The sequence below is a fragment of the Capricornis sumatraensis genome, chromosome 1 (assembly GCF_032405125.1).
Source record: "Capricornis sumatraensis isolate serow.1 chromosome 1, serow.2, whole genome shotgun sequence".
Classification (NCBI taxonomy): Eukaryota; Metazoa; Chordata; class Mammalia; order Artiodactyla; family Bovidae; genus Capricornis; species Capricornis sumatraensis.
In genome coordinates this window covers 5,975,344-5,996,770 of record NC_091069.1, presented here as the reverse complement: position 1 = coordinate 5,996,770, position 21,427 = coordinate 5,975,344, and the positions used below count along the sequence as shown (strand labels likewise).

Genomic DNA, 21,427 nt, shown 5'->3' with positions numbered 1-21,427 from the left:
CCGCCACGCGACACCTGCCGCCCAAGGTGCTGTGAGCACCTGCGCCTGCGTGCGCGCCCCCGCTCCCCGCGCCCGCGCGCCCGCGCCCCCCATTCCCCGGGCCGCCGCGCGACACGTGGCTGTCATTTGTCCTGACGCGACCCCCGGCTCTGTAGGCGCGCCCCAGAAATGACGCCCAGGCTTACTCCCTTCCCCCCAGTTTCGCACACGAGGACCCTGAGGGGCGAAGTCCCTCTCCCAGGCCTTCCCTCCCCTCTCCCCGACATCGGCCACCTCTTCTTCAGACGGTCCCCGAGTCGCGCGCCTCTTGAGTTGGCTGACCGGGATGATATAGCCCCCTCGTGGGTGGCCGGAGAGGGGACTGAAAGCCTCCGAGGGTCCTCAGCGAGGGGGAGGGGAAAGGGAGACTCCCACCACCCTCACAGAGAGCCGCGTGCTGGGAATGGAGAGCGACCTCCCTGTCCCAGAGTGGGCACAGCGGGGCTGGCACGCGCCATCTCTCTCCTCCTCCCTCCTCAGGGACTGCTATCCTGCAGTGTCGCCCCCTCCTTGAGAGCTGGGGGCTGGCGGGCTCAGGGGCAGCCAGAGGAGGCCGGAGAGACCTGCCCTTCCCTGCCAGGATGGGGTGGGGGCGGCTTCTCTCCTCCGGGCCACCTGCCCCCCACCCCAAAATGGGCTCTCTTGGGGACACACAAGGCACAAATGTGCCAAACAGGCTGAGAAGGAAGGCAAAACCGCGGTGGCTCAGCGGTGAAGAATCTGCCTGCCATGCAGGAGACCAGGTTCGATCCCTGGGTGGGGAAGATCCCTGGAGGAGGGCATGGCAACCCACTCCAGTATTCTTGCCTGGAGAATCCCATGGACAGAGGAGCCTGGTGGGCTACAGCCCACAGGATTGCAAAGAGTAGAACACGACTGAAGCGGCTTAAGCACGCACCAAGGCAAAATAGAAATCCACTCCCTGGGATAAGGCCTGCCTCTCTTTGGGCCTACGCTTCCCCTATCCCCATCTGTAAAATGAGAGAATTGGACCAACGCCACCTCGCCTTCAGCTCTAACGTCAAGCTTGGAAAGGGGATGCGGGGCCCTTCTCGCCACCCTCCGGCACCAGGAGGCCAAGACTGGCTTTTCGGCCCGGAAAGCATCTCCGAGCGGTGCGGGATGCCGGGAGGTTCCGCCCTTGGCTCCGTCCGGTTTCCCCACGCGCCGGGCCATGGGCGCCCTCTAGTGTCGCCTTTCCCACCTTGCAGTCATTTACTAGAATCCCGCCTAGGGCGTTTTGTAAAATAAACTATAATGATGAAAAGTATAAAATGTATAGAGTTTTCAAGAACCTGTGCTCTACTTCCAGAAAACGGTCACTTTAACTTTGTATATACTTATCTTAAATGATATTTACGAACCTGTGATATATATTATTTGATTGTACATGTAGAACTGTAAATACATTTGTACCTTTCTTGTATTCTAAAATAAAAATTACTTGGAACACTTACCACTTAGCATCTGAATGGGTCGACGCTCTTGTCTGCATGAAAGGGAAATGTGGAAAATACCTAGGAGTTGTAGAGCGGGCAGGAAGAGTTGTTTCACCTACTGGTTTTTAAAATAACCATCCTTGTCGCAGCTGGGGCATCAGCTCCCCAGAGAGAAGGCCACAGTATAAAGCAGTCAAGGCTCACAAGGCGCTGGGCAGATTCCTCCTGGTTTCCAGCTGACTCTCAAATATCAGTGTCTTGCTTTGTTACTGCCCCCAAATCTTTGCTGCTTTTTTATTAATGTTCATGGACAGCTTGAAGGAATCCATGCAGCCTGTGCAGGTGGACCAAGATGGACATCAAGTACCCTCCCAATGCCCAGAATTTCAAAACGCTCTGGTGCCCATTTCCAGACCCTCCTTCAGGAAGAACAAAGAGCAGGGAGGTCATCAGTGTAGAGCCAGGCCCTGGCTGTCCTCTCCAGGACCTCCTGGCCAGGAGAAGGTCCGCAAACTGGGAAGTGTGAGTTCACGCCTGTGCTCCGGCATGTAACAGCCGTGAGGCTGTCACCCTTCCAACCTGCTGGCATCTATCAGGCTCACCTCTCTGTGCATTCTAGCTGTGTACACACACACACACACCCCCCCGAAGATGCTGGAATTCACACTTGTACATACAGGCCATTCCCATTTGGAGCTTCAGGTATTCCCAAAGACCCAGTACTTCGGGAACTGATCTTGCTCGAAGGTCCTGCAAGTTGTTCACTTGCAGGTCTTTGGTGCCAGTGGGGACATCACTCTTCGTACTCCTCCGCTTCATCCCGTTAGAAATCTTTCTTCGCCTTTGATTCCTCGAGAGACGTTTCCCGATGCCTCTGGTGGCCCCTGGCCTTCCCCTTCTCTCACTGCAACGGCACTGTCAGACTTCATAAAAGTCAGTGGGCCGGCCCTTGATCAAAAATCTAAATTGCTTTCTGTAGGTAATTTTATGAAGTTCCAACCGGCAGATCTGAAGGGCAACAGCCCCTGCTCCAGAACCCACCTGGTGGCAGCAGGCTGTAATTGCAGACTAAAGTGCTTGTGTTCAATATCGTTGCTGGCACTAGAGATAACAAGATGAGCAGGGAGGCGTTGGGTGCCTGAAGGACTGCACGCACGTGGGGGCTTCTCTGGTGGCTCAGCTGGTAAAGAATCCGCCTGCAATGTGGGAAACTTGGGTTCAGTCCCTGTGTTGGAAAGATCCTCTGGAGAAGGGAAAGGCTACCCACTCCAGTATTCTGGCCTGGAGAATTCCATGGGCTATACAGTCCCAAAGAGTCATGTCCCAACCCAAAGAGTCGTGTCCCAAAGAGTTGGACACGACTGAGTGACTTTCACTCCTCACTGGGAGGCTTGATACTCAAAGCTTAATCTCTTACTTTGTTCACTTTTTCAGCAGGGGCCTCGGGCTCCTTTCCCAAGAGTGCACTTCCCCCTGTTCCCAACAGAGGCACACAAATACACCACCTCCCAGTCAGCCCGCAGATTCAATCCGAAGGGCTTGCTGCATATCCTATAAACATGCGGTATAGACCAGCTGGTCAAAGGGTAAAAATAAATAATTAAGTCTTTTAGGATATTCAAAAATAAAATAAGAAATAAAAACAGATCAAATTTCTTCCTTTCTTAGAACACTTCTGGCAGCTTCCCTTTTCCCAAGAATGAAATCCAGGTTCATCTTTGCCTGACTCTGCCCATCTGCGACTGAACCTGCTCCCTCACCCAGTACACACGCTGCAGCCAGAGGTGCTGGCCCCACGGATATATGTGCTTTTGCTGCTGTCTTGACCTTGTAGCCTTAATCTTGGAAAACTCACTTATTCATTCTTGTAGCTTTGGGAAGTTAGATTACGTAGGACCTCTGTGTACACGATTATGTTGTGTGTGAATAAGGCAGTTTTATTTTTTTTTCCAATCAATATGACTTTCATATCTTTTTATTGCATGGTTCAGGACTGCTGGGTATAGAGAGTTCTAGATAGAGGTCACTGCTCTGTGTTTGAAACTCTAATTGGCCATTCACTAGCTGGGTGAACTTGGACAAGTGAATTAATGTCTGTGTGTCTCAACTTCCTCAAATGACAAATGGGGTGATACTTGGCTCCTAAGGAGATTGTGAGGACTAAGTGGGACAATGGATGTAAGTGAAATACATGACTTTGGATCTGGCATGTGGTAAGTGCTCAGCAAATGGAAACCATTGTTAACACAAGGATGCCTTTGGTGGAGTGAAGGGTTGTGGCTGCTTCTACCAGCCACCTCACTGGGCATCCCCCAGAGGCATCTAAGGCAGCTGTCCATCACCCCATCTCCTGCCCTTTCCATTAGCCATTATCCTCGGAGCTCTTGAAATGGAGGAACAGATATTCTAAGCTCTCAGCTTCCTTCCCACTTTGGGGCTGGTCTGCTAGGCTGCAGGGCCATGATGAGGTGGGACAGATTAAGGACAACGGCTTGTTAGCACCCATCCTGACTGCTTCCCATGGCATGGCTGCCTTGGGGAAGTCAAACTTTGTGCATGTTGGCTCAGGGCTTCAAGGGTGGGTGTTGTGGGAGAACCAGGCTACCTGGTCTGTTCTGATGGGTCTTTGGAGTCCTGTAGAGGGACTTCTGACACGTGCTATCAAGGTGATAGACAGCTGCCTTAGTCACAAGTCTGCCCAAATGTAAGACAAGGAGGGACAGACTGCCATTCTTAAAATTCGTGGACACGCTTAAGAGCTGCCATAGGAATCAAAACTGTTTCTGATATTTTGGGGAGAGGCAGTCCTCAAAACATGAGGTCCTTGGGTGGAAATCTTTGTGCACATCTCTGACTGCAAAACTTCTGGGGAGCGGGCTTTCGGGGAGGAATTCCCTGGTGGTCCAGTGGTTAGGACTGCATGCTTCCGAAGAGCTCAGGGCTAGAGGGCTCCTGCTGCCTCTGTTTTCACACTTTTCCTGATTTCCTTTTCGGTTACTTTCACTCAGAGTTCTCTGTGGCCCTCAACCCAACTCCCGAGTGTCAACAGTTCCTGGCCTTCAAGGCTCATTCGAACACCATTGCTGTCAGGAGGTCTTTCTGTCCTCCTCTCAACCCTCTGATCCCTGAGCTCCTGACCGAACACCCTGATGCCTGGGGTAGAAACGCTCCAGAAATGCTTGCGGAATAAGTTCATTCATTCCACAGATGTTTGCTGAGTGCTGTTCTGAGAGTACCTGGGTTTGTTTTTATGTTTTTTCATCTTGTGACTGCTCTGCATGGCGTCTGGGATCTAGTTCCCTAACCAGGGGAAAATTCAGTGACAAGAACTAAAACAGGATCGAGTGATAGAAACAGGACTAGTCTAGATAAGGTGGTCAGGAATTCTTCTCCAAGGAGGTGATATATGAGCTGAGATCTAAGTGAGGAGGCGATGCAGGAAGACCTGGGAGGAAGAGCGTTCCACGCAGACAGCACCAAAAGTACACTCGTCCTCGGTGCCAGCACCCCTGGCTGCAGCGTGTGTACCGGGTGAGGGAGCAGGTTCAGTCGCAGATGGGCAGAGTCAGGCAAAGATGAACCTGGATTTCATTCTTGGGAAAAGGGAAGCTGCCAGAAGTGTTCTAAGCAAGGGAGTAATTTAATCTGATCTGTTTTTATGTCTTACTTTATTTTTGAATATCCTAAAAGACTTACTTATTTATTTTTACCCTTTCCCATTATGGTTTATTTAAAAAAAGTGAAAGTTAGTCACTCAGTTGTGTCGGACTCTTTGTGATCCCGTGGACTGTAGCCCACCAGGCTCCTCTGTCCATGGGATTCCCCAGGCAAGAATACTGGAGTGGGTTGCCAGTCCCTTCTCCAGGGGATCGTCCCAACCCAGGGATTGAACCCAGGTCTCCTGCATTGTGGGCAGATTCTTTTACCATTTGAGCTACCAGTGAAGCCCTGGTATGGTTTATTACAGGATAGTATATATAGTTTCCTGTGCTATACAGGAGAACTTTTTTTTTTTGCTTTATGTGTCTTGCTCATTTTTGTTTCATTTTTAGTTACACGTTTTACTGAAGTGTAGTTGGTTTATTATGTTGTGTTAATTTCTGCTGTACAGCAAAGGGATTCTGTTTTATGTGCTCAGTTGCAGTCGTGTCCAACTCATTGCAAACCCATGTACTGTAGCCCACAGGGCTCCTCTGTCGGTGGAATTTTTCAGGCCAGAAAAATTGGAGTGGATTATCATTTCCTATTCCAGGGGATCTTCCTGACCTATGGATTGAAACTGTGTCTCCTGTGTCTCCTGCGTTGGCAGGCAGATTGTTTACCACTGTGTCACCTGGGAAGCCCCATTCAGTTCATATATATATGAACATATACAGTTTTATACATATATGCGTACACATGCATTCTTTTAAAATTTAATTAACTAATTATTTAGTCACATTGCCATAAAATAATTTTCTTTTTTCTTTACTTTTGTATACATTCTTTTTTAAAAATATTTTTTTCCATTATGGTTCACAGGCTTCCCTGGTGGCTCAGCTGGTAAAGAATCTGCCTGCAGTGTGGGAGACCTGGGTTCGATCCCTGGGTTGAGAAGATCCCCTGGAGAAGGGAATGGCTACCCACTCCAGTATTCTGGCCTGGAGAATTCCATGGACTGTATAGTCCATGGGCTCGCAAAGAGTCGGGCACGACTGGGTTACTTTCACTTTATGGCTTATCACAGGATACTGAATATAGTTCCCTGTGCTATATAGTAGGACCTTGTTTATCCGTATATAATAGTTTGCATCTGTTAATCCCCAACTCTCAATCCATCCCTCCCCTATTCGCCTGGCAACCACAAGTCTGCTCTCTCGGCCTGTGAGTCTGTTTCTGCTTTGTAGATAAGTTCAGCTACCTCTGGCTGCTGTACAGAAACTGGCTGTAGGCATGGTAAAGGTAGAATTAGGGAACTGAGTCAGGTGGTGATGCCATTGGCTTGGGTGATGGCCCTGGTGCTGCACAGATGGGGAGGTAGATGGATATGGGAGGAAATGGTGAATGTTAGACCTGTTCAGAAATTAATATCACTTTGGGAGTTCAGACACCTACTCACAGACTGCTGGGCCCCTCTTACAAAACCCCAGTGCTTAAATCTGGGCTCAAAAACCAGTAATTCCAACAAGACTTTTGGGGATGTGATGCAAAGTCGTCCATCAAGGATCATAATGCCTACCTCCAAGATGAGCTGACTTCGAGGAATGTAAAACATAATTATTTTCTTGTTGTTGTTTTGGCTGCGCCAAGCAGCTTATGGACTCTCAGGTCCCCGAAGAGGGGTCAAACCTGGGATCCTGGCAGTGGAAGCACAGAGTCCTAACTACTTGACCGCCAGGGAATTCCAATAACATAACGTTTGCTTAACGCAAAGCACCAGACGCTCAGGATGTGCAGGCTCTAGGGTGAAGCAGGTGCAGTCAGGAGGAACATGGCCCTGCCGCCAACTGCTGTGTGAATTCCAGTCCTTTTCGGGGCCTCAGTTTCCTCCTCTTTAAAGTGGGACCTGCAGTGGACAGAATGTTTATGTCCACCCCAAATTCATATCTTGAAATCTTAACCCCAAGGTGATGGTAGTACGAGGTGGGGCCTTTGGGAGGTGATTAGGTCATGAAGGAGGAGCCTTCCTGAATGGGATTGTGTGCCTTATAAAAGAGACCCCAGAGAGCTCCCTGGCCCCTCCCACCATGCAGGGGTCACAGGGACCCCCTATCTGAACCAGACACTGAATCTGCCACTATACTAAGACAGATCCACAACCCCAATAGTGTGAAAGGCTCCATAAGCACAGTGCCGTGAGAACGGGAGGGATTATGGTTATGTCCATCCTTCCTTGAAACTGGATAGTGTCAAGACTATAATCCAGAATGCAACTATAACCCAGGACTAGAACTTGGTCTAGGAGCATTCCAGGCCTGGCAGCCTGACTGAGCTGTACTGCTTCGAAGGACACCACTGCCCTCTTCTGGTCGAGAGCAGACTCAACAGATGCACCCTTTCTCATACTTCTCTTGGCTCTAGCCCCTTCTCCTCTGTCCTCTGTCTTAAGACATGGTTGGATGGCATCACTGACTCAATGGACATGAGGTTGAATAAACTCCGGGAGTTAGTGATGGACGGGGAGGCTTGGCATGCTGAAGTCCATGGGGTCACAAAGAGTCGGACATGACTGAGCAACTGAACTGAACTGAACTGAGCCCCTTCCCCAGGCAAGGAGGAGGGCAAGTGTCTGGCTGTCCACTTACTGATGACCTGTGAGCAATTAGAATCTATATAACTGACTACCTTACAGGGTTGGCTTTCTAGACAAATGTAGTTGTGAGCCACGCTTAGGTGAAAGAAATGCTATCCTTTTGAAGATTTACCAGGCTATTGGTCTGATGGGTCTTCAGGAGAACACAGACTTAATTTACTGGTCTCAGTGAGTGGTGCTGATGCAAGTTATTTTATTTCATCCTATTTAGAATCCCTGTACTGGGCTAAGTCACTTTAGTCTTGCCTGACTCTTGGCGACTCCCGACTCTTTGAGACTCCACAGACTGCCGCCCACCAGACTCCTCTGTCCATGGGATTCTCCAGGCAAGAATACTGAAGTGGGTTGCCGTGCCCTCCTCCAGGGGATCTTTCCGACCCAGGGATTGAACTCGTGTCTCTTATGTCTCCTGCACTGGCAGGCAGTTCTTTACCACTAGCGCTACCTGGGAAGCCTGCATGAAGAATTATCACCTCCAATTCCCTGAGGTTGAAACTAAGTCTGTTGAGAATGCTATAAAGCATGCAGGGCCAAGGGTGAGGGAGAGGGTAGGACCTGGGGAGAGGGACAAGCAAAATGCTCTTGACGCCTAAATAAAACCACATATCCTTCCATCTCTTCATCACTGAACCCTTAGGACAGCTCCTGGCTCATTTTGCTGTGTGAGTAAATGTACGCGAAAATCTTTGTATTGTGTCCATTTGTCCTCCCTGTCAAAACACACCCGCTTGGCAAGATTTAAATGTGTTCTTAGACGGGTTCTTGCTTTTTCCAAAAGAAATACCAGGGAAATCAGCTCGCTTAAGAAAGAATGGAAACAGCACCTGCAGCACTGTTTGGGGGTGTAGGTGATGGTTGGTGCTGAACTAGCACTCACGAAGTGACAGTAATGTAGAATACAGGGGCTACTAGCAACAGTACGAAAAGAGACTCTTTCCTCTGTCCAAATAGTGTTTTCTCCTCTTGATCCTCCTGGTCAATCGCATACCAAAAAAGAGAGATTTCAGCAGCTTTGAATTGGAAGAAAACTCAGAGGCCCACTTCACAATTATTTATAACCCTGGAAAACAGTAAGTGAGATGAGCACAAGAGTTTTGCTGAAAAGTCGAACGCTATGCAACCTGAGATTTTATTTGACAAGAGCAGCCTTGCCAATAGTAAAAATGGCAACTTGACTCCTTCCTTCCCTTCGTGTTAACCTAATGGTTGCCAGTAGCCAACATGGAGGCCAGACCGTGAGTTCCCGTTGGCGGCTGTTCTGAGGCCCCGCCCCTATGAGCGACGGCTGGAAATTGCGGAGACGGAAAGCGTGACTCCGAGTGGGGCTGCGCCTGCGCGAGTTATTGGCGCCAAGATGGCGTTGGAGATGAGGCTTCCCGTCGCTCGGAAGCCTCTTAGCGAGAGCCTGGGCCGCGAGAGTAAAAAGCACCTAGTGGTGCCAGGGGACACGATCACCACGGACACAGGCTTCATGCGGTACGTGGGGTTGTGGGGACACTGGGCGGCAGGGGCGGCTGCATTGCTCTCTCTCCGCATGAAACCTGGGCCTGTGTTCTGCATCTAAGTGCTCGCGGTACCCAGGGCGCATCTGGGAGCATCTCGGTTGCCTCGTTTTCGAGGCTTCGGACTTCCTACTTCCTGCTTCTTGTATGTCCCCGTCTGCAGCTGCCTCAGCTCCCCCGAAACCTGCCTGTCCCGATCACTGGTAGCTGTGACTCGTGGGTCCTGTGCCTCAGGCCCCCCCGATTCTGAGGCCTTCCTCGTTGAACCTGCAGCTAGGGCCTCTTCAGAGGTTTCGGCGGAAGCGATGGTGGGCGTTTTTGACTTCTTCCACTTAGCCCTCAGCATTCCGTCTCCTAGCCAGGGGCACGGTTTTGGAACGAGCCATTGCTTGGGCTTAAAGAAAGTGAAGTCGCTCAGTCGTGTCCGACTCTTTGCGACCGCATGGACTGTAGCCTACCGGGCTCCTCCGTCAATGGTATTTTCCAGGCAAGAATACTGGAATGGGTTGCTATTTTGGGCTTAGGGGGCATGCAAATATATTATGTTACATGCACCAGAATAGGTAACTTTGAGTCTGAGGGCAGGCTCCAACTTAAGGGCAGCTGGGGTTCCGGTCCTGCTGCCGTCACAATATTAGCTGTATCACCTCTCCGAGGTCAGTTTCCTCGTCTGTAAAATAATGATAATAACTATTCCAGAGAGTGGTGAGGATTCCATGAAAGTGAAAGTGTGGAAGAGTTAGTCCCTCAGTCATGTCCGACCCTTTACCACCCGGTGAACTGTAGCCCGCTAGATTCCTCTGTCCATAGAATTCTCCAGGCTAGAATACTGGAGTGGGTTGCATTCCCTTCTCCAGGGATCTTCACCACCCAGGGATCCAACCCAGGTCTCTTGCATTGCAGGCAGGTTCTTTACTGTCTGAGCCACCAGGGAAGGATTACATGAGGGGTAATGATTATGAAAAAAAGTAAGACTCACCATTCTATCACCATCACAGTGGTCAACACTACTCATACCTCAGGCAGCCTCCGCCCTCCCCCCATATGCATATGAGAGAGGTACAGCATTTATTCCATTGCCCTTTAACGTCTTAGTTTGGCATTATTGGTTCCCAGGAAATCTTAAGATTCAGTCCTTTATTCATGCAGTCCATAAATATTATTTGTGGTTGGGGTATAAACTGAACAAAGAGGAAATCTCTGTCCTGGTGGACTTTATGTTCTGAGAGAGACAGATGAGAAATAAGCCCAACAAACAAGTTATAGAATATTTGCTGGTAAATGCAGTAGAAAAGAATTAAGAAGTGAGGCAGGGTAAGTGGAGCATAAGTTGGAAATATGGTGGGGATGGCAGCCGCAGGGCGGGTGACTATTACAAATGGGAGAGTTGAGGAAGGCCTGGTGGAAAAAGTGCCATTTGAGTTGACTTGAGTACAGTGCAAGAGATGGCCACGTAGGACTCTAAAGAAGGAGTGTTTAGGCAGAGGTGGCAGCCAGCAGAAAAGCCTGTCTTTGAGGCAGGAGGAATCAGATTTGAGGAACACATTGTTCTGGCTGCGAGAGGTCACCTTATTACCCTGGTATCCTTTGTATCTTCCTGTTGCAACAGGGGCCATGGAACCTACATGGGGGAAGAGAAGCTCATTGCATCTGTGGCTGGCTCCGTGGAGAGAGTAAACAAGTTGATCTGTGTAAAAGCTTTGAAAACCAGGTGAGAGCAAAAGGTGTGTATTTTGTGGCATCTGAGTTGCACAGCCAGGTCTTTTCGGCCATGACACACCCCTTACCCCCAGCCCTGCCTGCCCTGTCGTTCTGTAGGGCTGGGATTTCGGGAACATGACTGGAGGAAGGGTAGAGATGACTGTAGGTAAGGGCAGGCTTCAAAGGTTTCCCTACAGTATCTGACCTCTTCAAACTTGGGTTCCCTCTCCTGCAAAATGAGACCTTGCCTGACCTCCTGGGTAGGATTTTCCTTGGAATTCACCGAAATAGTGTATATAAAGTACTTTACACAGAGAGCCGTCTGCCTTGAGGGCTCAATAAAGGTTAGCCCCAGAACGTAAGCCAGTGGGAGTGGAACAGAGTGAGCAGGCGAGTAGTAGGAGCAGATGCAGAGAGGTGAGGTAGGCAGTCTGCATGCCCTGCAGCCACGATAAACGTTTCTGACTTCCGCTCTGTGCGGTCTAGGAAGGCCCTGGAGCAGCTGGAGCAGAAGGACATGATCCGCCCTCTGTTTTAATGGAATCACTCTGGCTGCTGTTGGGGGCGGGGGTGGGGCAGGGTTAGGGAGCCAGATTCCTGCTCTGTTCTCATCATCTCGGTTGATGGTGGCTTGGACTAAGGTGATAGCCATAGAAGTGGGGAATAGTGATCAGTTCTGCGTGTATTTCGTGTTCTGCGTGTATTTACTGTGAGAGCTGTAGGATTTTGTATGTGGGCTTTTCTACACGTAGGACTCTGTCTGTGAGAAGAGATCGTTTTACTTCTTCCTTTGGGATGCTTTTTATTTTCTGCCTACATTGGTAAGGTAGAGGTCCTAGAATCTGCTGCTGCACCTGTCCTGGAGCAGGAGAGAGAGGGGAGGAGGGAGATACACAGGGTTCCTCCAAAGACTCCAAGGACTGTGGCTTGAGCAACCGGAGGGGTGGAGTTGCTATTTCCTGGGCCGGTGACAATTGGGAGAGGATCCATTTGCTATAGTGGAATTGAAGGGGCTGCTAGAAAGCTTTGTTTGAGGTTTCTAACTTACTCAGATTCCTATTAGGCACGTAAGTGGAGGTGCTGGGTAGCCAGTGGTTGACTAGAGCTAGAGCCTGAATTCAGGGGAGTGGTGGACTCATCGGTGGTATTTAAAGCCATCGAGCTGGGTAAGCTCACCAAGTGAGTGTGGGCAGGAAAGAGAAGAGGCCCAAGGACTTAGCCTTCAGTGTGGAGGCTCTAATTCATCATTAGAGTTGGGAGGAGGAATTAGGAAAGGGATCCAAGACAAGCAGCCAGTGGCTGAGGGAGACGTGAGTAGACCGGTTTGGGAGGTACCTGTCTCACTTTCCTTTTTCCTCCTCTGGCTGATGCGGAACTCGTCTGCGTTCCAGAGCCCACCAGAAAATATCCTATGCGTATCCATTTTTCATGCAATTAACAAAATAAGGGGTTTCAGACTTAATGAACTCCTTGCAATAAATGGTGTAAGAATAGCTGATGGAGACTTTATATGCATAGGAATGTTGGAAGTTGTCAGTTCCTGAAACTAAGTTCGAACAGTGTGGTTATGTGAGTTTACCAAATGTGGTGCCTGATCCAGGCCTGCGTGCTGTTTAACTGAAATCGCAAATGGTACTCGGTCTTGTCATGGAGTCTTTTCACTGATGGAGGACCTTCTGCTTTTTCTTTCAGATATAATGGTGAAGTGGGAGACATTGTAGTGGGGAGAATCACAGAGGTAAAGTCTTACCAGATTGGTTTTTACAAAGTAAAAGTGAGCTGGTGATCTAATGAATGAGATAGTCGTCCTATTATGTGCAGTTACACGAAAGAAGGATTCATTGTGTTTGGCTCTTACGTGACCTTTGATGTAAACAGTTTGTTTGTAAACAGTTTGATGTAAATGGTTTGTCCCATCGGGGGTTATTGTTCATTTACAGTGTGAGCTCTGGGCTCTGGAGTATGTGTCCAGGTGTGGGGTTCCTTTGTTTTGTAGGTTCAGCAGAAGAGGTGGAAAGTGGAGACCAACTCCAGGCTGGATTCAGTCTTGCTTCTCTCATCCATGAACCTTCCCGGAGGAGAGCTGGTAAGGATCTCCAGCTAGGACTACGTATAGCTTGCTGGTGAGAGTGCTGGGATCCCTTGCTCCACCAGAGAACTTTGCTTTATGCTGAGGTTGCCACTTGTACTCCTGTTTGTCTGCTGTGAATTTTGCTGTCTGGATGTACACGTAGGCTTTTCACTTGGCCCGCACCTCCCAACTCAGGCAGCAGTTGGTATGTGGTAAAATCTGGGATGTCTGTGGGGAAATCCCAAAGGAGAGTTGAGAGAAGCTGTCTCAGATGCTTGGTGCTAATAATTTTCCTTTTCTGGGTGTATCAGTTTTGTTCAGTGAAGGTCTTGCTTGAAAACTGTGTTTGCAAATCAGTTGTGTTTACAAATCAGCTTTACATGAATCGAACGGCATTTGATTATTCCAGACAACCGCAGTACCTAAGCTGCTTCCTTTTGTAAAATGCTGTGCTTCAGCCTTATCTTCAGGCGAGCATCTATTTACAGAGAGGCTCGTGGTGCTTGGCTGGCTGGAGAACGCCAAGATCCAGGAGGCATGATTCAGTTCCTGAAAGAGCTTAGACTAGCAGGGACTATGAGATAACTGGTCTAAATACCCTGCAGTCCAAGAGTAAACAAGTGTGTGATTGTACAAAAGACGTGATTAAATTCCCCGCAAGAAGCTTATAGGGAAAGTGCATGTTGGAAGTTGATCCTATCCTTGAAGGATGGCTAGAATTTTAACAGTGAATTCAGGCATCTGAGATCAACGGAAACGTGTGAGCAAAGATACAGTTAAGCTGGAGGTAGCCAGTCCTAGTGGAGCGTGGTGGGCCCCCACGGCAAGTAGGTAGGCTTGACTGGGGTTTGGCAAATCACATAAGGAGTCTGAATATTATTCAGAGAAGAGGAACCACGGGAAGGTCTGTAAGACAGAAAGTAGTGGCCATAGCTTTGTCTTGAGTGGCACGGGTTACCTGCCCTGGTGTTTGCACACCGTGGCTGCCTTCAGAGGTCTTGGGAGAAAGTGAAAGAGAAAGAAGAGATGGAGCGAGATCTTGGTTTAGGGTCAGACTCCCTAACGTGGCCTTCTCCTTGTGTGTTTCAGAGGCGAAGATCTGCAGAAGATGAGCTGGCGATGAGAGGTTTCTTACAGGAAGGGGACCTTATCAGTGTATCCTTCACCTTGCATTCCAGCATCTTTATGTTTGCTGGGGAATGGGGCTTAGATTGTCAGTCTCTCACAGGAGAAAATGGTAATCCTGGCCTCGACCAAGAGCCAAGGCCTCTGCTGCAGCCTGTCTCTTGCTTTTTTTACATTAAAAAAAAATTTGAGGTATAGTTAGTTTTGGGGGCGTCCCAGGTGGTGCTAGTGGTAAAGAACTTACCTGCTAATGTAGGAGACGTAAGAGACCGGGATTCAGTTCAGTCCTTGGGTTGGGAAGATCCCCTGGAGAAGGCAATGGCTACCCACTCCGGTATTCTTGCCTGGAGAATCTTAGGGACAGAGGAGCCTGGTGGGCTACAGTCCAGGGGGTTGCGAAGAGTCAGACACGACTGAGTGACTGAGCGCGCATGCTCACAATTAGTTTTATGTGTATGGCAGAGTCAATCAGTTATACACACACACATATGAGAATATGTAATTCTTTTTCACAGCATTTTCCTGTATATGTTATTACAAAATATTGAGTAGAGTTACTGAGCTAGACAGTAGGTTCTTGTTTCTCTGTTTATGCATAGCAGTGTGTATATGTTATCCGCGATGCCTCATTTATCCCTCCCCGCCCCATCTCCTCAGCCCAGGCTACCCTGCAGCTCTTGTTCAGACCTGCTGCTGCTCAGTCGGGTTTTTGGGTCTGGTAACTTATGGTGGCTCATGCTTGAAGCCAGCTCAAAGTTTCCTGGTGATGTTAACTTTTATCCCAGGAAGGAGAAAAGGTGGTGTTCATGTCTGGATATTCATGACAGCCGAGGGGGAGAGGTTAGGTCACAGCGGTGTGACCTCCGAGTCCATCTACAGCTGCAGGTGGGACTGGTGGACACAGACGCGAGGATGGAGGGGGAACCAGGGACACAGGTGATGAGAAAGTGTTTGTTCCTTCATCACCGACCAGGCTGAGGTCCAGGCAGTGTTCTCTGATGGAGCCGTCTCTCTGCACACGAGGAGTCTCAAATATGGAAAAGTAAGTTGGTCTCTGGGTGTTCTCACTGGATGAGTGAGACTTCAAATCCATTTCCCGGTCTTAGCTGTCTCTGGCATTCTGGCCTAAAGCACCTGGAAGTTAAGTGCTAACAGGCTGGCATTGCACGTGCTGACTCACGCGGTTGTGGGCTGGTAGCATCGTAAAGCACGACAACACTCATCCTTTTTCTGCGGAGTAGATTGTTCTGGCAGAAGAGCCCCTATGACCCTTGGGCCTGGCCCCGCGGCTGTCTCACTCTCTCCCAAGGGGTGTGGTGGCTTTGCATGGCCTCAGTGCTGAGTTGCAGCCAACAGAGCTCATGGACTGATGAAACGCAATGGCCCCTGGCCCTTGGACAAACATCCAGTCAAGAAAATGGATATTATTGTTAAGAAAGATGGGTTTGTCACTTGAGCCTCTAAAGGAAATTTTGTTGCTTTTCTTGCTATAAGGTGACAAGACATTATTGAGACTATTTATTTTTTTTTAATGACAGCCTGTTTTCCCAAACAAATGATGACTCTTTAGTCTTGGCTTTGTTTGGGTGAACTTTCTCATTTTCTGAGTGGAAAAGAAACCTCGCAGGTCAGTGGAGTAGCTGCAGCCAGCCACGCCCTCACCCTTGAATCAGGAGAGGAGACAGGCTCACTGCCTGTGCTGACCTTTGTGGGCCCGAGGCCTGTAGCAGACACGCCTTCTGCAGGATGTGGGCCTTGAGCTCACCTGCCAGGACCGGGGATGTATTTGTGCCCAGCCCTAGGCCAGTCCCCTTCTCCAGTGGCATGTCTCGTGGGCAGGCCAGGCGGTTGGGGTCAAGGTGGAACAGGGCAGTGCTCCTTGGCCCTCAAGAGGCTCAAGCCCGCATCTTCATTGGCTCCACCTTCTCTCAGCTGTCACACCAGCCCTGGATCAGAGCATGATGACGCTTGCAAAGGAGAATAAATGGTGGAGAAGAGAGTGAGAGTCACCTTCTGTTGGGGTGTGTAAGTGACACCTGCCTCCGGAAGGTCTCTCTCTACTGTGCATACGCGTTCATGCCAGTTATCACCAGCAAGGACCCTGATTCCAGCCTCCCTAGGACAGTCTGTACTCTGCTGTATAGTCGCCTCACTGGTGATCCTAGTGACTTAATGTACAATATATTTTTTTTTAGCTAGGTCAGGGCGTTTTGGTTCAGGTCTCCCCCTCCCTGGTGAAACGGCAGAAGACCCACTTCCATGACCTGCCGTGCGGTGCCTCAGTGATCCTGGGCAACAACGGCTTCATCTGGGTCTACCCAACCCCCGAGCACAAAGAAGACGATGCAGGGGGCTTCATCGCAAACCTGGAGGTGAGCACACGCCACCCGCCATTGTCCTGTTGGATGCAGAGGCACTGAGTGGGTACTGTGCTTCTGCGGCAGGTGGGGGCGCTCCCCGTCTCTCCCTGCTGCGTGGCTGTAGTTTGAGCTGGTTTGCATTTCCACTGAAGTCTGCTCAAAACACCGTGCTGCCCTCTCTTGTTCTGGAGAGATGAAGTCAGTGACTTTGATCTCTGTTGGCCCAGATGGCAGTTGCAGGGTAACAGCCAAAAAGCCACTGGGGAGCCATCCTTTTTCATCTTCCCTGGAGTCAGCAGTTTGCTTGGTTTGGAGTCCCAGAGTGATCCCGCCTCAGTTGTAAGTGGTTCCTGTGATCTGCTGTAACCGTTCACTCATTCTGGTCTTGATTCTGTTTGCCTCCCCTGGTAGCCGGTCTCCCTCGCTGATCGAGAGGTGATCTCCCGGCTCCGGAACTGCATCGTCTCACTGGCAACTCAGAGGATGATGCTCTATGATACCAGCATCCTGTACTGCTATGAAGCATCCCTTCCGCATCAGGTATGCCACCCAGGGCTCCCCTTCTCGCTGTTGTGTGAGCAGGCATGCCGTGTCATCCGCTCCTCGGCCCCCCACGTCCCTTCACCATGCCCATCAATATGAACTCACCTAGTGGACTCCCTTGTTGGCTGGTAGAGCTTTCCCCGAGATGCTAATAATATTCTCAATGTCTGATGTCCATGTGAGGGTTTGTGGGCAGTTGGAGGTGCCAGGTGGGGCTGGTTTATGACAGCGACCCCCTGGACTTCATCTTGGCCATCCTGGTTTTAGCTGCCTTTCTAGTGAATGCTGGAGTAATAGCGTTGTTATTCTTGTTAGCTATATCCCAGAGAACCTTGCTGATTTGTTAAGCTAGTTCTAGCAGATCCTTCCTTGCAATATGTAGCCTCTGATAAACGAAAGGAAAACGGAAGGCTCGTGTTAGCCAGGCTTGGTTTCTACATTTGGGTTGGCTTGATGGTGTGCTTACTGACTGAACAAATTACCTTTTGGCTTTTCTTTTTCAGATCAAAGACATCTTAAAGCCAGAAATAATGGAGGAAATTGTGATGGAAACACGCCAGAGGCTTTTGGAACAGGAGGGGTAAGAAGAAGCATCTCAAGGCTAGGACTGTGTGGACCCGAGCAGAGCAGTCCTTGAAAGTGGAGAATCTGATTGGCAGTCCCTGCATGCAGCTCAGTGAAGAACCGGGAAATTCATCACTGGACCTACATCAGGCTGCCTCTACCTTGAAGACCTGCTTTCTCCTGTTTAAAGGCAAAGCGAGGGGGAACGTGATTACTGCTGCCGACCCCTTGAGTTGCCCACAGACTTCGGGTGCTACGGGTAGTTTCAGGCCCTTAAAAGCATTCCGAGTTCCAGCCGAATAGACTCCTATCCTGGAATCATAACGGGGAATCTTTTGTCTTGTAGTCACTGTCAACTCACCAGGCACAGTGCCCCATGAAATTGCCCCTATATAAAACATAGCCTCCCTGATCCCCCCAGTTGTCTGTTTTGGCCTCCATTCCCACCTCCTCTGCATCTCGAGAATGACACTGAAGACTGTAGCTTGGTAAAATGAGCCCAAGAGTCAGTGGAAGGACACAGCGACCAGGGAGCCTTTTGCTTGATTGGTTCTCATTTCCTGTTACATGTTCCTCCTAGTGACAGATGTAAGTACATCCCTGCCAGGCTGCCTTAATCTGTTCTGCCTTTGAGGATGATCTGTAAGAAGCTGAATAATTGAGAAGAGAGAATGAATGTTTTGGGTGCTCTGATAAACGTGAAAACAAAGTAAAAAAGTGGAGATGGAAAAAGAAAAGGTTTTCCTCCTATAACTGAAGCAGCAATGCATTTAATTTTGAATAATTCAGGGTTGAAAATAAAAACTAGATACTGAAGTTCTGTGTAACTGAGAATGGCTAGAATTCCTGTGTATTCTTTTTCAAATGACTTTCTAAACATGGTGCCCTGATTTGGGTTTGGGGTAAACAGTTCTTTTAAAGTCAGTATATGAGAGTGCTATTTGGTGAGCTTTTTTTTTTTTTTTTTAATTTATATAGGTGGCATCACTGTTTCTGTTCTTGTATTCTGTGTAATACTTGGGAGTTAAATACAGGTGAAGGATGACTTGGGAGACAGAAATTCTTCTGACAGAGGCCCTTAAATTTAAACCCCGAACACCTAGTACAATTTAACCCTAGGACAGTTTCAGTAGTAATTTGGAGCATATGACAGTTTTGAAACATAGCTCAGCTTTTTTGTTAAATTGTACGTCTTTATAATATTCAGTCTGTCTCCTGTTTTGAGGAGTTTGCAAATCAACTGAGTATTGCACAGGCTGTGTTGCAGATGTAGGTTTGCTCCCTGTTTTTGAGATCATGTTCTAGGTTGTATGTCCCTGACGGGAAGGGAATGGGGAAGGAGGGGAGCCTGCATGTCTGGTTTGGGTTGGTTTTGATCAGGGCCATAAGTGGGTTCGTTGAATGTTTGCCCTTCTCACTTGGTCTGCCAAGCTGCCAGCCTATAATGTTCACTCAGTATATCCTGAATAGTGATTACCTACTAAGTGGTACTTTTCTTGTGGCCCACTAGAGGGTGCCCTTGTTAAGCATAATTTCAGTAAGTATTTTTTTTTTTTTTAATAAAGCTGAAGTTTTTACACCGGTTCTGAATTCCTCTAGCACTGTGTAGGTTGCTTTGCTTTATAAGCGTGAGCACAAAATTAGGCTGAACTACGTCATTCTTAGTGGAATATATGAGGTTAAAGGGATTTATTCAAATTTGGCAACATTTATTTACTTCTGTCAGGCATTTGCTGGGCTCTGGATTCTAGTTTTAAGTCCTTAAGAATATCATTCTACAGTGTTACACAGTGCATCTCTGGAAAAAAATATAGTCTGGCTTGGGGGTTCACCTAAAACTAGAAAATAGCAGGAAGTAAATCGTGAGTAGGGATAAACCTTTAAATCCAGTGCTGCTGGCCTCTAAAGCATAGTTAGTCTCAATAGTTATGGGAAATAAAGTCCTATTTGATTCTCATGATAACCTTGTAAAGTTTGATATGACTCGTTTATAAATGAAAGCCATTCAGATAATTAAAGTGACTTCATTAAAGCTCATTAGCAACTATGGATCAGTAGGCTTAAGCTCTTTGGATGAATCATAAAGCAACCCTTGAGAGAAGGGGTTGGACTGATAGTGAAAGGATATGGGGTCCAGAAATTTCATTTCTAGCATTGAGACCTACACTTTGGATTGTTACTCATTTTGTACACTGCCTGTCCCTCCCATGTCTGCTGTGGGAGACAAGGATGAGTCCTTCCACCCCCACGCTTCATTTGTACCCCAGCAGCTAGGACAGTGCTTGGCACACGGGCTGAATAATGCTTATGAATGATTTATTAGTTCAAGAAGTGTGGGTTAGAGTTCTGATTTGATTGGTCAATTTTAAGCTAGAGAGTGAAGAATGAAGATGCGTAGGAAATGATGAAAGCGTGAAAAGGAATAAAAAGTGAAATCTTCAAAGAGAAAGGGTGATGGTAAAGATAAGGTGATGGGTAAATAGAGGGAACAGGGTGTTGATGCTTGAAGACTGATCTATAAGCCAGGATGATGTTCATCAGCCAGACTACTCAGTGATAGAACAAAGCTAACCCAGTTAACATCTAAATTCTGCTTCTGAATTTGCTTCACATTCAGTACCTCCAGGGAACTCTTATTTTTACAAGCCAGTATCTATAAAATCAGCACCATTTCCCAATCCAGCAGAAATATTTCTCAAATACACAACCGAATGTGCAACACCTATAATGCTACTGGTTCTCCCCTACTATCAGTACCAATTTCTAAAATAACTAACATTAGATCAACAGTTACTTGATACTGAATGGTACAAGAGAAAATTCAAGGCTTTGGAGTAGTATCAATCTGGGCTCAAACTGTCACATGACTAGGCCAGTGACCTTGAGTAACTCACATCTTACTTGGTTTTCTCATCTGTATACAGGGGATAACATTACTTGTGTTACTGGGCTACAATACAGTAAGGATTAAATGAGAATATGGTGTATGAAGAGCGGAAGACCATAGTGTAGATTAGGTGTGATGAGTGGATTCCCTTAGAGATGGGTATATCCTGGCAGGTTGCATTGCTCTGGGGAGACTTGGAGAGTGAAGAAGGGGACCAGGAGGGTACATTTTAGTTGCATAAAAATGGGTTATGGCATGTGTGGATCCGGTTGCATGGGTCATTGGCTAGTTCTGTAAACTCAACAGTTTCGGCTAACATGTTTTCATGTGACTATGTGTACACCCCTGAAATTAGATATTGTAATCTTTTTCTGTTGTTCCCCCCCACCTCCAGTTTTCTTGAGAAGAAGTTGACATACATCACTAGACAGTTTAAAGATTCTTTCTCACTCAAACACTTATGTTTATGCGATGCTTCCGAAAGGTTCTTAAAATGCTATTAATGAGTGGGCTCCCTGATACTCCAAAGAAACAATTCGTTAGCAATATGTCGATGCTCTCCAGTTGTTTATTTTTCGCTCGTTTTAATATTTATGCTGCTTGGAGTCAAGGGGGAAGTTGGGGGTGAGGGGCGGCAGTGGAGGCACCAAATAACGTCGGTTTCCTGGAGTGAACTAAATTCTCTCTCCTAAAGAAGCTCGAGGAAGCGATCCAACTCCGGTTTTGGGGAAATCCAATCCGCAGTTTTCCCCTTGCTTTGGTTCCTCGCCGGCCTTACCAACCCGCTCAGGGAGACATTGGCCAGCCCTGTGCGAGGCCGGCTAGAGTCCACCGGCTCCCAGGAGGGCGGGACCGACGCTCAGGAGCCGGGAGCAAAAGGCAAGGCTCCGGCGAGCGCGGGCGG

The 21,427-nt window shown here is 48.4% G+C and overlaps 1 protein-coding gene across 1 annotated transcript; it reads left to right on the top strand.

The window, feature by feature from the left end:
- Positions 1–9,124: 9,124 nt before the first annotated feature.
- EXOSC2 (exosome component 2) lies at positions 9,125–19,060 on the top strand. The gene is made up of 9 exons (XM_068974760.1): positions 9,125–9,246; positions 10,882–10,983; positions 12,666–12,711; positions 12,970–13,059; positions 14,134–14,199; positions 15,143–15,211; positions 16,365–16,541; positions 16,941–17,069; positions 17,576–19,060. The coding sequence occupies exons 1-9, from the start codon at positions 9,125–9,127 to the stop codon at positions 17,654–17,656; spliced, it is 882 nt and encodes a 293-aa protein (XP_068830861.1). The 3' UTR covers positions 17,657–19,060.
- The last annotated feature ends 2,367 nt before the right edge of the window (positions 19,061–21,427 follow it).

What these genes read in the sequence shown, in the direction of transcription:
- EXOSC2 (XM_068974760.1), top strand. Translation starts at nt 9,125, where the DNA reads ATGGCGTTGGAGATGAGGCTTCCCGTCGCTCGGAAGCCTCTTAGCGAG. An exon ending in GTAAAAGCTTTGAAAACCAG is followed by an intron (nt 10,984 to 12,665) that starts GTGAGAGCAAAA and finishes TTTTTCTTTCAG; the next exon opens with ATATAATGGTGAAGTGGGAG. An exon ending in ACCTTCCCGGAGGAGAGCTG is followed by an intron (nt 13,060 to 14,133) that starts GTAAGGATCTCC and finishes TGTGTGTTTCAG; the next exon opens with AGGCGAAGATCTGCAGAAGA.